The following is a 13,278-nucleotide window of genomic DNA, read 5'->3' as shown; positions in this document are numbered from 1 at the left end:
AGGACAGACAGTGGTAGAAAACTCATCTTGGTGGGCATATTTCCAGGACATGACTTTTGCATGCTCAAACAAACCCTTTAATCCACCCTGAGCCTCTGGTGTTTATTGTGTTACTGGCCTCCCAGCCTGGAAGTAACTGGTGATGATGTCATCACCATTTACTTCTGGTGGTACTTCCAACAGGTGAACCATGCAGAGCGTTACGGTGGGGGACAAACGTTGAGAAATTCTGGAGTAGTCCATTCTCCCACCTTAGACAACATCATCTCGTTCTCCTGCATGTGTGGAGCCACTGAAATGAATGAGTTTAGATAACTGGAATAGATTGCTTGATTGCTCAGAATGTCTATAAAACTGCAATTTCATGTAAATTCAAATGCTTCCTTCCAGCATTTTTGAAATACTAGTCTGGGTTTAGAGTGGTGGCGGAAATATTATAACAATGCAATGCATCATTCTGTGCTTACTTAGAAGTAAGTCCCATTATATATAATTTCTCTAGATGAGTGTAGAGTAGTATCTTAGCCTAGGATTTTTTTTTAACGTTACCACATTTTTAATTCATTCAAACCCCTTCAGGTTAATTCTGCAATTTACTGGCTGTTGCTATATTACTTGGTTGTTATTGCTGATGAACTATGAGGATGGACTTTACTGTAGGAGTGATAAACCAGGGAAAATACCTGGGTTTAATTGTGTCTGCTTGGTTTAATTGTGTCGATATGACCAATAGCTTTCTATCTCCTAGGTTAAAGTTACCCAGACTGCCGAAGGCCAAGCCCAGCCTCAGTTGATTAAAACCTTGCAGAAGGGAGATTACTTTGGGGAAAAGGCCCTGATCAGGTTAGTTCCAAATAAGTTTTGATTTACAAAGCCTTACATTCATTTCCAAAAGCATTCTTAAAGTTGGCTGCCTGAGGGAATTCAGGCATAGAATTGGAACTGGGAATATGAACTCTGGACCCGTTTCTTGGGGAAGTTGCCTAACACTTTTAAACAACACAAATTGGACTTTAAAAACGAACATGTGCTGCCAGTTGCCCCACAGATGTTTTCATATATGTTGTCCCTTTCATTCAGCATAGGCTGAATTCCCCTGAGGGCTGGGGATAAGAATAGGCCCTCAGTTTGGCTGTACTTGTCTTAAGAGGCGACTAAACAGCCACCGGGTAGATGGGACTCGTCAGCCTGGGAAGGCAGCTCATCTGAGAGAAGGAAAACTCTGATCCCAAACCTCCACTGCCTCGTGGCTACATCCAGTTATGGAAAAGGCTTCAGGAGTCAACCTCGAGGCAAAACCCGGAGCCGGAGTCCCTGAGGCAGTTCATGGCTGAACACAGTCACGTTCTGGCAACTCCTGCGACGCCGCTGGAACCAACCGTATTGGCCTCTGCCTTTCCATTGGACCATTTCAGCGACGTGGAGAGGGGGGATTTGCTGCATGGGAAACAGTCTATCCTCCATATCTACTTTACCCAGGCTTCGCGCACTGGAGAGGACACTCTGTTCCAGAACACTATTCAGAGTGTGATACCATAGTCTTCCGAGAATGAAGGATGCCAACAAGAAGGCTGAATTGTTGATAGTTCTAACTGTTCTTAAGATCTTTCAACAGATGCCCTGTTGCAAAGTCTTCTACTTTGGAAGACTTCAATGAACTGGGTTGAACAAGCATAGCTCAGAGGTAAGACACATGCTTTGCAAGTGGAAGGTATCAGATTTGATCCCTGGCCTTTTCATGTGAGGCTGGGAAAAAAGATCCTTCCCAAAGCCATGTTGATAGCCGCCACTCTAGAACTGAGCTAGTGGTCTGATGCAGTAGATGACATCCACGTATACAGTATATGTATATATGTTCATTGTTCAGTAACCATCCCTCTATCCTGTCCAGCAATTGTTGGGTCCAGCAACTGATTCAAGGTGTTCAAATTCTAACGGTGCAGTGGAGGGACTAACATGATGTGAAATAAAAATATCATAAAGTGTTTACTTTAAAGTTAGTTACCCAACAGGAGCCCTTTATGACAATATAGAGTTGGAAGGCTGAGGAATCAGTGGTATAGCTAGAGGAAGTGCAAAACACTAAGTTTTGTAGGGGGTATCACTGCAGCATGCAAGTGGCCCCTCTGCTTGGGAGCCATTCTGTGCGGGGTGGGGAGCAAAACAGAGGCATTCGCTCCCCCCCACCTGGAATGGTTCCGAATGGGAGGGGCTACTTGCTCGCTGCAGTGATGCTTCCTGCAAAACTTAGTGCTTTGCCCCTCCTCTAGCTATGCCACTGTGAGGCACTAATAATATGTAGTAGTAGTAGTAGTAGTAGTAGTAGTAGTAGTAGTAGTAGTAGTTGATGTTCTTCATCAGACTGGATATTTGGAGAAGTGGATTTTGACAAAAGAAAGAAAAAAGAGTGTTTCCTCCTCATTTTCATTGGATTTCTTGCTGACACAGTGGTGTTTGATTATCTCATTAGCCTGGATGTAGTAAAATCTTTGCTGCCTTTAGAAAGGAATGTTAGAAATTGCAGCTCTGTGGATAGTGATATTTTACATGCGCATATATGTTTTGTCACAGATGCCACATCTTATTAGCTCATAATGAGGAGCACATTTCTCTAGCAGCTGCATTGTTAATTGATGTTTTCAGTGTATGCCCTGTCAAAATGAATTTGTAGTAGCCCTTCAACCAGCTTGTAAGGAAAAAAAAAAATGGAGAGAGAAAATGCGTACTGGATGAGCAGGACTTCTTGTTCCTGTTTGTGAAGCTGTGAGCTGATTGTGGGCCCAATCCTATCCAACTTTCCAGCTCCAGCTTTCCAGCCATAATGCAGCCCCAAGGTGAGGGAGCAAATGCTCCCTTACCTTGAGGAGGCCTCTGTGACTGTCCCTCCACCACAGAATGCAGTGCATGCCCCATTGGCATGACTGCATCAGCACTGGAAAATTGGGTAGGATTGTGGCCTCAGGCATTCTGCCCACTGTCTCATTGACACAGACAAATAGCACAACATTGGATTAGCATCCTCATGGAGGTCTAAGCTGCAGCTTCTATGAATGAGATGCACGAGGTGGGTAGAAATCCCCAATTACAGAAGCTCCTGTTGGAGTTTCCATGATTATGCTCCTCTGATGCTACAGTACGCTTGTGAGTGTGCATTTTTAACAACTGCAAGCAAAAAGCTTTGCTTATCTTTTCTTGGCTACAGAGATGTTCTTTTGATTATTGTACCAGCTACAATGTGCATAAGCCACTCTTTGTTCAAATGAGGCAGCAGATAGACGACCTGAAACTCTCAGATAGAAAGTGATTTGGTGAATTATTCACTGACATGCAGGGGCTGGATGCACATTTAATGACTTGGTCCTGTTTTCAGGTGCTGGTTTGTGAAACTAACCACAGTTCCCCATATTTTGGCATAACTGGGAACCATGATTTGTGGCGGCTTTCACAGTTGTGTACAAAGGAGAAGCAAGTGAGAAACATGCAAGGGAGCATGGGAGAACTTCCAAATGGAAGGCTTTTTAGAATTTCAAAATGGTGCGTGCAGCGGGGGGAGCGCACAATAGGGATGAGAACCATAATGGGGCAAACTGCTAAAGCTTCCCTATTCCCTACTATGGTTTTGGCCTATCAATGCTCCTCACTTCCTATTTATAATTTAATTTAAGCCCCAACTGGAGCAAGCTGTGCAATTAAGTACATGTCTAACTAGATCCTTACTGATTGGAAATTGATTGCACACAACCTCTCACAAGATATGTCACTTTTTGATATCCATATCTACGCCCAAGTTATTTTGTTAGTGGAATATTTTGAAAGACAGGTTGATATATTTTTTAAACATGCTATTTAATAACATGTAGATTTGTTTCTGTTTGCAGTGACGATGTCAGGTCTGCTAATATAATTGCAGATGAAAATGACGTGGAGTGCCTTGTTATAGACAGAGAGTAAGTAAAGATTCACCACTTCCATTTCTGTTCTTCAGTTGCACTCGCAGTATATAACAGGGGTGCCCAAACCCTGGCCCTGGGGCTACTTGCGGCCCTCAAGGCCTCTCAATGCGGCCCTCAGGGAACCCCCAGTCTCCAATGAGCCTCTGGCCCTCCAGAGATTTGTTGGAGCCCACACTGGCCTGATGCAACTGCTCTCAGCATGAGGGTGACTGTTTGACATCTCACGTGAGCTGTGGGATGAGGGCTCCCTCCATTGTTTGCTGTTTCATGTCTGTGAGGCAGTAGTGGTAGCAAAGGAAAGGCCAGCCTTGCTTTTTACAAGGCGTTTTATAGGCCTTGAGCTATTGCAAGACCATCATTCATTCATATAAGCTCATCTTTAATATATTCATTTATGTAAACTTATGTAAATTTATTCAAATTTTAAATGTAAATTAATTCTTTTTCTTTGCCCGGCCCCCCACACAGTGTCAGAGAGATGATGTGGCCCTCCTGCCAAAAACTTTGGACACCCCTGGTATATAACAACAAAGCCATTTCCCTCGCCCAAATGGTCAGGCTGCAGTCTGTACGCTCAGGGTATATCCATATTTACTGTTACAGAACAGCAGTAAGTGTGGAATTTGGATCAGTGGAGTTGCAAATGAGTTCCAGTTTGAAAAATGTATTTTTGTGATCTCCTTGCTTGTGGATCTCTGCTATAAGTTGACAGCAAATAATCACCACTGGTGGAGAATGTCCATTTTTGTGCCTCCAACTTAAGTGAGTTAAATAGAATTTTGCCCTCTTTTTGAAAGAATGAGACCTAAAGAGGTTACATTGGCCGGGTTGCATCCTAAATCAAAAACTTTTACTGAGTCCAAGCCTTTTTAAAACACCTACATAATCTTGTCAGCCTCTATCATTCATTCGTTAGGGTATATGCATTGCAAATAGGCTCCAGTCTCTCGAGTATTCACCCAGTATTTATTCGTAGCCTTGCAAGATCCCAAATTTCTTTAAGTATGAATTTATCTTGTGTTACATTTTACTGCTTTATGCTTCCTTCATTGCTCATATAGCATTGTGTAGAACAGGGGTGTCCAAAGTTTTTGGCAGGAGAACCACATCAGCTCTCTGACACTGTGTCAGGGGCAAGGGAAAGAAAGAATTAATTTACATTTAAAATTTGAATAAATTTACATAAGTTTACATAAATGAATATATTAAAGATGAACTTATATAAATGAATGAAGGTCTTGCAATAGCTCAAGGCCTATAAAAGGCCTTGCAGAAAGCAAGGCTGGCCCTTCCTTTGCTGCCACTACTGCATCACAGACGTGAAACAGCAAGCAGTGGAGGGAGCCCTCATCCCACAGCACATGCGAAGAGGTCAAACAGTTGCCTTCACGCTGAGAGCAGTTGTGTCAGGCCAGTGCGGGCTGCAACAAATCTCTGGAGGGCCAGAGGCTCATTGGAGACTGGGGGCTCCCTGAGGGCCGCATTGAGAGGCCTCGAGGGCCGCATGTGGCCCCAGGGCCGGGGTTTGGGCACCCCTGGTGTAGAAGAAACAGTTATTTAATTCACAGTTTCTTCTTCTGGCCACTTCTTCTTCAAGGTCACTTTTGGCTGTTTAGGTTTGCTGCTCTAGATGTCTTCCATGGATGATACCATAAATACGTGAAGAAAATGCGTTATTTCCAGTGCATTTGTAAGGTCTGAGATTATCTTGGAATCAGACCAAGGAGGGATTTTATGACACAGGCATTCCATCGATTTGCTGTGGGGGTCCGTTCACCAGTGGGACAGATTTGGTGCCCACTGTTGTGGAAGAACTTACGTGTCTAGCTTGTCGCAGCAAAAGAGCACAAACCAGTCTAGAAACATGCTGCCCAGTACATGGGGATAAACACCCTTGTGTGTGATTTAGCTAACATCTGATTATGTTATTATTTTCAGCCCCACAAATATACTGTTGAGATACCTGAATGATTCTTTAAGAACATCAAGTTCTTGTCTGGAACGTGTTACGGCATCAAAGATTTTTTAATTGCCTCTAAATGGCATCCTCTGGGGACCAAGCTACACATGATGCTTAAAGCAGAATTGTGATTGCATCCTTTTTAAGCATTCTTTTTAATAGCATCTATGCAGGGTCAATACAGATATGACTGCAATGCTGTCATGATGAAAATCTAGTGGTGCCCCTCCCAGCGTAAATAGCATAAGAACATAAGAACAGCTCCACTGGATCAGGCCATAGGCCCATCTAGTACAGCTTCCTGTATCTAACAGCAGCCCACCAAATGCCCCAGGGAGCACACCAGATAACAAGAGACCTGCATCCTGGTGCCCTCCCTTGCATCTGGCATTCTGACATAACCCATTTCTAAAATCAGGAGGTTGCGCATACACATCATGGCTTGTACCCCGTAATAGATTTTACCTCCAGAAACTTGTCCAATCCCCTTTTAAAGGCGTCCAGGCTAGACGCCATCACCACATCCTGTGGTAAGGAGTTCCACAGACCAACCACACGCTGAGTAAAGAAATATTTTCTTTTGTCTGTTCTAACTCTCCCAACACTCAATTTTAGTGGATGTCCCCTGGTTCTGGTGTTATGTGAGAGTGTAAAGAGCATCTCTCTATCCACTCTGTCCATCCCCTGCATAATTTTGTATGTCTCAATCATGTCCCCCCTCAGGCGTCTCTTTTCTAGGCTGAAGAGGCCCAAACGCCATAGCCTTTCCTCATAAGGAAGGTGCCCCAGCCCCGTAATCATCTTACTCGCTCTCTTTTGCAGTTATGGGGGGAGGGAATATAATTTAGTTGGGACAGCAGTGTGGGGAAGAAAGGTTAAAAAAAGCAAACCCAAAACACAACCATTCACATGCCCCAACCACTATCTTAATAGGTCCTCCCTGTGGCTTTTTTTAAAGACAGAAACACAGTTGCATTTATGCTTTCAGAAAATTTTCCCATTGTCTGAACTTCGACTGAACAATTTCAGTCAGTTTTGCCATTTCAGTGATTTCCCACATTTTCCATAACCATTCCAAGAATATGGAATGAATATATTGCTAAAAGCAACTGGAAAGCAGATAATCCCATGTCCTTATCATGCTCCGTCGCATGGTTTTGCACACTGGGAAGTGTGGGACTTCTGGTTGTATTTAAAAGGAAGATGTGAAGAAAGGAAGCTCCTTTGTTTGCATGGGTCCTTTAAATAAAACCAGAAGTCTTCCTGGTTTGTGAAAACCATACAACAGAGCATGGTATAAGAATTTTTTTTTGTTTTTAGTGTGCCATGGGAAAGGTAGCAGCAAAAGACCTGGAGCAGTGTCAGGTAGCATCTCTCCCAATCATGCCATCCCTAGTTGGAGTACTTTGCTCTGTCAGAACTCATGCAAGGAAAGCGCCCTACAGGTAGACCACAGCTGCGATACAAGGACATCTGCAAGAGGGATCTAAAGGCCTTAGGAGTGGACCTCAACAGGTGGGAAACCCTGGCCTCTGTGCGGCCCGCTTGGAGGCAGGCTGTGCAGCATGGCCTTTCCCAGTTTGAAGAGGCACTTGGCCAACAGACTGAGGCAAAGAGGCAAAGAAGGAAGGCCCACAGCCAGGGAGACAGACCAGGGACAGACTGCACTTGCTCCTGGCGTGGAAGGGATTGTCACTCCCGAATCGGCCTTTTCAGCCACACTAGACGCTGTTCCAGAACCACCATTCAGAGCGCGATACCATAGTCTTTCGAGACTGAAGGTTGCCAACAACAGTTGGAGTACCCAAAGGAATTGATCTCAAAGAGCAGGAAGATTATTGTGGGGGCAGGCAGTCCCATATGCTAACAATGTGTCACCTAAAGTGGTAGAATTTATAATGTCTAGACTTTAAAATCATATCCTGATTGCTGCAGCTTTCCGTTTGTATGAAGCCTGGGGGAATGCCGTTGAAGAGTGCAAACCTGGCCGGTGCAACTTGTGTGAATATTCAGCTTTGAACTGTCACAGAGCTATAATTACCTATAATCTTATTCATGCGTCACAATGTGCAGTCAGGCTTTTCTGCGAATTTCAGTATTGTGGCCTCGTGCTCCAATTGTCCATTGAAGTTGTTCTGCCCACGCATAGTGTTCTGAAGGCCTGATTGCAATGTCCTGAAATGTTCCCTGGCAGTTTTTCTCTTTATTCATCATAATATATTTGTCTACGAAGACTCACAGCCCATTCTTAGGGAGGGCTTATGGCAGGAAATCTTCCAGTCCATGATGCCACACCACTGTCGTGTGCTGTGGGACTGCTGGGACAAAGGACTGGAGGCCCCTCATGTGTGCCTGTGGCTACCAGATACTGTGCTAACTTAGGGTGATACTTAGGGTTAGGCTCCCTAACCCTAAGGCAGCAATGGAAACAGTTTGTGGGAGGTTCAGGGCAGGGAGCGGATCATGCAGGCAGGGATGTACAATGGGATGCTATCCCCATTTTCCCTCCCCAACACATCCCCTGCCTCTCCTCGGATATATACCAGCAAAATAAAAATAAAAAATTAAGGCACTGTACATTTTATTTCCTGCAATTCACTACTTTGGTTTATTCCTTTGTGTCCACAGGACTTTCAATCAAACAGTTGGGACTTTTGAAGAGCTCCAGGCATACCTGGCAGGTTATGTGGCTACTCTTGCTCGTGATGACCAAAAAAGGAATGCTCAGTAAGTCTTCCAGTTCTTGGAATGCCGTAAAAAGTAACCTCAACATAATGTGACTCAGCATCAACGTAATGTGACTCAGCAGAATGCATGAACTTGTCCTGGAGAGTGAGGGCCCAATCCTATCCAACTTTCCAGCACTGGTGCAGCCACAATGCAGCCTTGAGCTAAGGGAACAAAGGTTTCCATACTGTGCGGAGGCCTCTGCGACTGCCCCACCATCATGGGATGCAGCGCATGCCCCATTGGCACGGCTGCACTGGCACTGGAAAAACGGATAGTATTGGGCCCTGAGACCAAATGGGATCTCATCCTTTTTTTAGCACTGCTTTTTTAGCACTACCAATTGAAACCACAGGAATAAACAAAAAGGTGGCATTTCCGCTTTAAGCGAACAGGCTTGTTAAAAATGCATAAAGACGGCGACACTTCTATGGGCTCACAACCGATCAGATTTGCTATGCACTTTGATGATGTGTTGGTCCTGACTCCCGACATAGCAAGTCTTTGCAGTCTCTCACATTTAGTTGAGATCTAAGTGATACATTGATTTGTGGTTTGATCATTTGTTTCATTCCATCGTTTTGAGCTGCCTTGCAGCTGTTACGGCGAAAGATGGGACACATTTTTCAGATAGAAAATAAAAAAAATTATAGGGATTACAAATATTTTGTTTGAGCCCACGCTGTCACGTTTTGCTTTCAGTTGCTTTTGAGCAGTACTGTTCAGCAATGACATGTTCCAGCCCAGCCATGTTTCGGTATTTTAACTGCGATGCCATAACATATGGCGCCGCTGTGTCAATCCCTTGGCAGTCTGGGGGTATCTAGCATAATTGGCTGCAATCCAGAGTCTTCCCCCACCAGAGCTTCCCATTCCGTTCTCTCTGCCTGAATGCCTCCCACTATGTAGTTCTCATACAAGATTTTAGGATGCTCTTATGCGCAGGGGTTGAAATGTTTTCCAGCTACCTAGCGGGCATCTTTAGTTTGGCTGCATGCAATTTTAGCCAACCCCACTCTGGTCCATTTGATTTGGCTTGACTCGGTCTGGAAATAACCACTGCTTTTTCAGCTGCTTGTTGGAGCCACAGGAACTTGGGCATCAATCACAACAGTGGTGGTTGCTGTGATGCTGTATCAGTCTCACTTTTACTCTTTGCAGTTTGAATGGAGACGGCAAATGAACTTTAATGCAGAACAGGAATCTATGGCTGAGTGCCAGTGGCATTCTGATGAGAAATTCTCTGACCCTCACTTAGTTACTATAAACTCACAACAGGCTATTGAGAGATGCAATAAAGCCAGATGACTGTTCATCAAACAAATTGCCATTTCAAACCTGAGGTATCCAAATGGAGAGAGTGCAATCAATATTTAATGTTTCACGGAATATTGCCATTAAAGAGAGGCTGTAAATAGAACACTAGCTAACATTTGCAGCACACGGAGCCTGCGGTTTTGACATCTGAGGGGGAGAGGATAACTTCAGTGTAAACTTGTAAACTTCAGTGGGGAAACTAGATTGCATTTCCCCCCCCCCCAAGCAGATCTTCCTTTCATTTACGTTTTTATCTCTTTTGTTCTGTTGTTGATGCCAAGGTTTATAAATTGTCTTTCCCTATTAGAAGATATGGAATTCTGGAGGAATTCTGGCTAAGTAGCGAATGAAACAGGACGGTCTTCAGGATCAGCTCTTGAAGATTACCTGTTTTTCACCTGAAACTGCAGGTCTGAGTGCTAGTAGAGGCACTGTTATCCTGGTGGCTTTAAAGTATCTGGAAAGTTTAGAGCTCTGCGGAGAGCTTTCTTTTCAGGACTTTGCCTGAAGGCAAGCAAGGGAGCAATGCGGGTTTTCCCCTGTGGAGATACCATCTGATCAAAAGAAGAAATTGGAAGAACTAAGTAAGTGCTGTTTATGTTATGCAAATTCCGGCTATAAAGGACTGGTGTAACTCAAGGTTTTAGAAGATAAAGAAGAAAGAGGGGGAGGACTTCTCCACTTTACTGCAGAGAAGATCATTGAGCACTTGGTATTATATGGAGCATGATTTCATTGATATATATTTATAAATGTGTAACCCTGCACTGGGTATAATTTCCTTTTATTAGACTTTGGATTTCGGACTATTTAGGATCCTTCATTGTGGCAGGATTTCGTGAAATATGAACTGGTAAATAGTCTTTGTTGTGTCTATTAATGGAGGCAAAAAAACTTCAAATTCCATAGGGGGAAAAAAAACATAAGAGGAACTTTATAGTAAAAGAGAGTTGGCATCTAGTGGACTAAAAGAAAATTGCAAGGAGAAATGAAACTCCCAGAAGAGGAATGGCAGATCCTGGTCCTCAGACAGCTGGAGAATTTGCTTGTGATGAGTGGAAATCAGGTGATTCAAATTCTACAAATACAAATTAGTGCGGAAACTTTAAACCAACAAGTATCGAAGTTGCGTGAACTGGAAGTAACATCGGAGAAAACTAATGCTCAACAATTTGAGCTACTAACTGATGTGGTAAATTGGAAGATAAGAATTCAAAAATTATTGGATTGGGTTGGAGAAGAGATACCACGAAAAATAGATCTTGAAGGCTGATCAAGAAATTGGTCAAAAGATGGAGAGAATGTATCAGGAACTGGAGTTGTTGGAAGGAGTAAGAAGAGGATGGATTTTCAAGAAGCAATTGTTGAGAGATGTTGATATGAAGTTTACTAGGAAAAGAAAAAAAGAAAAGAGAGAAAAGAAAAGTTTAGAGATGATATGCAAGATTTGAATTGCTACTCAAGATAATGATATGATTTGGTAGTTGTGTAATATTTGATTCGAGAAAAGAAAAAATATATCCTTTTTATAATTGTTTTTTTGTTTGATTAATATTCAGGATAATGATATGATTTGGTAGCTATCTAATATTTCATTTGGAAGAAAATAAATTTTTGCTAGTATTTTATAGGTTAATTTTTATGAATTAGACTTAGATGAATTTTGATGAATTAATTTTGATGAATTAGAATGATAGGTATTTAGTAGTAATTTGTATTAGAACAAGCTGTATTAAAAAGAGTTTAAAGATTTTATTGAAAGAAGGAACATAAAGAATGATGAGAGAAGGAGAGATAACTGATGATGATGGAAATGATGAAGTATAGAGAATAAGAAACAGGGTTTTTAGAGATGAATATGTATTTTTATTTTTTCTTCCTTTTTATAATTGTTTTTTATTATATTAAGAGACATAAGAAATTATTGGTAGAATGAATTATTAATTAATTGGCATATGGTATCCTGCAACCTCAATATTTGTATGTATGTGTTTTGTGTCTGTGTTAATGTCTTTATGGAAATGCAAAAAAAAAAATTAAATAAAAGAAGATATGGAAATCTTTTTGGTTACATTGATATTCTCAGCTAACATGCAAAGAACCTTCAACTTCAGGGCATTTCAAATACTGCAGTGTAATGTGGACAGCCGTATCCTGCTGGGACGCATTAATCTGGTGCGAAAGTTACTGTGATATCTTGTCCCTAGCAAGGAGTGCATAAATTGGTCCTGCCTTTCCAGTAGGGAATTTTTCCTCCAGCCATTTACTGCTATCTAAAGGACAGTGCTGAGTTGCCCTGGACATGATGACTGGTGGATCCCAAAGCCCTATAGGTAGAGGTGTTTGAAAATTGTGTTATTTACCTTACTCTAGTAAAGCTACTGTGTTCAGTAAGACTTAGGCCAGTGGTTCTCAAACTCAGGGAGAGTTTGAGCTACAGTAAGTGTGTGCAGGGGCGGGGGAAGGCAGTGGTGCAATGCGCTAGATCACACCGCTTTGAAGGGGCACAGGGGCTTGCTGCCGCTTACCGGAGCCTGCAGCACCTCCCGGGGGTGCGGAGAGCACCCATGCCAGTCTCGCAGGGCTCCCCACACTGTGGAGACCCTCTAAATCGTGCCCACGACCATTTCTGTGCCCCTCCAAGGTGGCGTGATCTAGCGCATCACATCACTGCCTTCCCTCCCTCCCCACCCCTTAAGGAGGCAGAGGCCAGTGCTCTCTGGCTGGGGTGTCACAACACCCTAGTTTGAGAATCACTGACTTAGGCTATAGTCCTATCTTACTCATCAGAAACATATACCATAGGACACTCTGTAAACACGAACCCATGCAGGCATACACCTACTGTCAGGGGCAGTGCAAGCAGAATGCCTGCTGATGCCATTCTGTGTCTGCTGACTCTGTGCTACAGACCTGCCCCCAAACACTACACTCCTTGTGCCCTACCGTGAAACTCAAGTGCAAAATGTTTCAGGTTTCATGGAAGAGCACAGCAAGGTAAAAAAAGATCTGCTTCTTGCTCAGGCAAGCAGAAAGCAGATCATTGCAGCTCACATTGGTGGGAGGTCGGAGAGGTAGCAGACGTGGGATGAAAGGCACTTAGAATCTGTCACCGCCTTGGGCCACTCGCAATCTGCTGCTATTGCGGCCCACATCAAGTGGTGCGTGCCTGGGCCAGCAGTGGCTGCTGTGCAAGCAGATTTCCCATTCACTTCAAGAGAGCGAGCATCGTTGCATGCATCACAGATGCACTTTTTGTTGAAATGACTGGAGACCTCCTTGTCAGAAAGGGGAGCGCTTTATGCATATTGCAGGCTCACA

The 13,278-nt window shown here is 43.3% G+C and overlaps 1 protein-coding gene across 4 annotated transcripts in view; it reads left to right on the top strand.

The window, feature by feature from the left end:
* PRKG2 (protein kinase cGMP-dependent 2) overlaps positions 1–13,278 on the top strand; it is a 60,988-nt gene that overhangs the window by 32,284 nt on the left and 15,426 nt on the right. For 3 of the 4 annotated variants that reach the window (XM_066632077.1, XM_066632078.1, XM_066632076.1), the window contains exons 8-11: positions 749–843; positions 3,879–3,947; positions 8,542–8,640; positions 10,652–10,674. In XM_066632077.1, the coding sequence (XP_066488174.1) occupies positions 749–843; positions 3,879–3,947; positions 8,542–8,640; positions 10,652–10,674 (286 nt within the window). The remainder of the gene's footprint in view (positions 1–748; positions 844–3,878; positions 3,948–8,541; positions 8,641–10,651; positions 10,675–13,278) is intronic. The other variant, XM_066632075.1, reaches the window with a different exon arrangement.

This window comes from Tiliqua scincoides, chromosome 6 (assembly GCF_035046505.1).
Source record: "Tiliqua scincoides isolate rTilSci1 chromosome 6, rTilSci1.hap2, whole genome shotgun sequence".
Lineage (NCBI taxonomy): Eukaryota > Metazoa > Chordata > Lepidosauria > Squamata > Scincidae > Tiliqua > Tiliqua scincoides.
The sequence above is the reverse complement of the archived record's forward strand: the minus strand, read 5'-3'. Positions and strand labels throughout refer to the sequence as shown.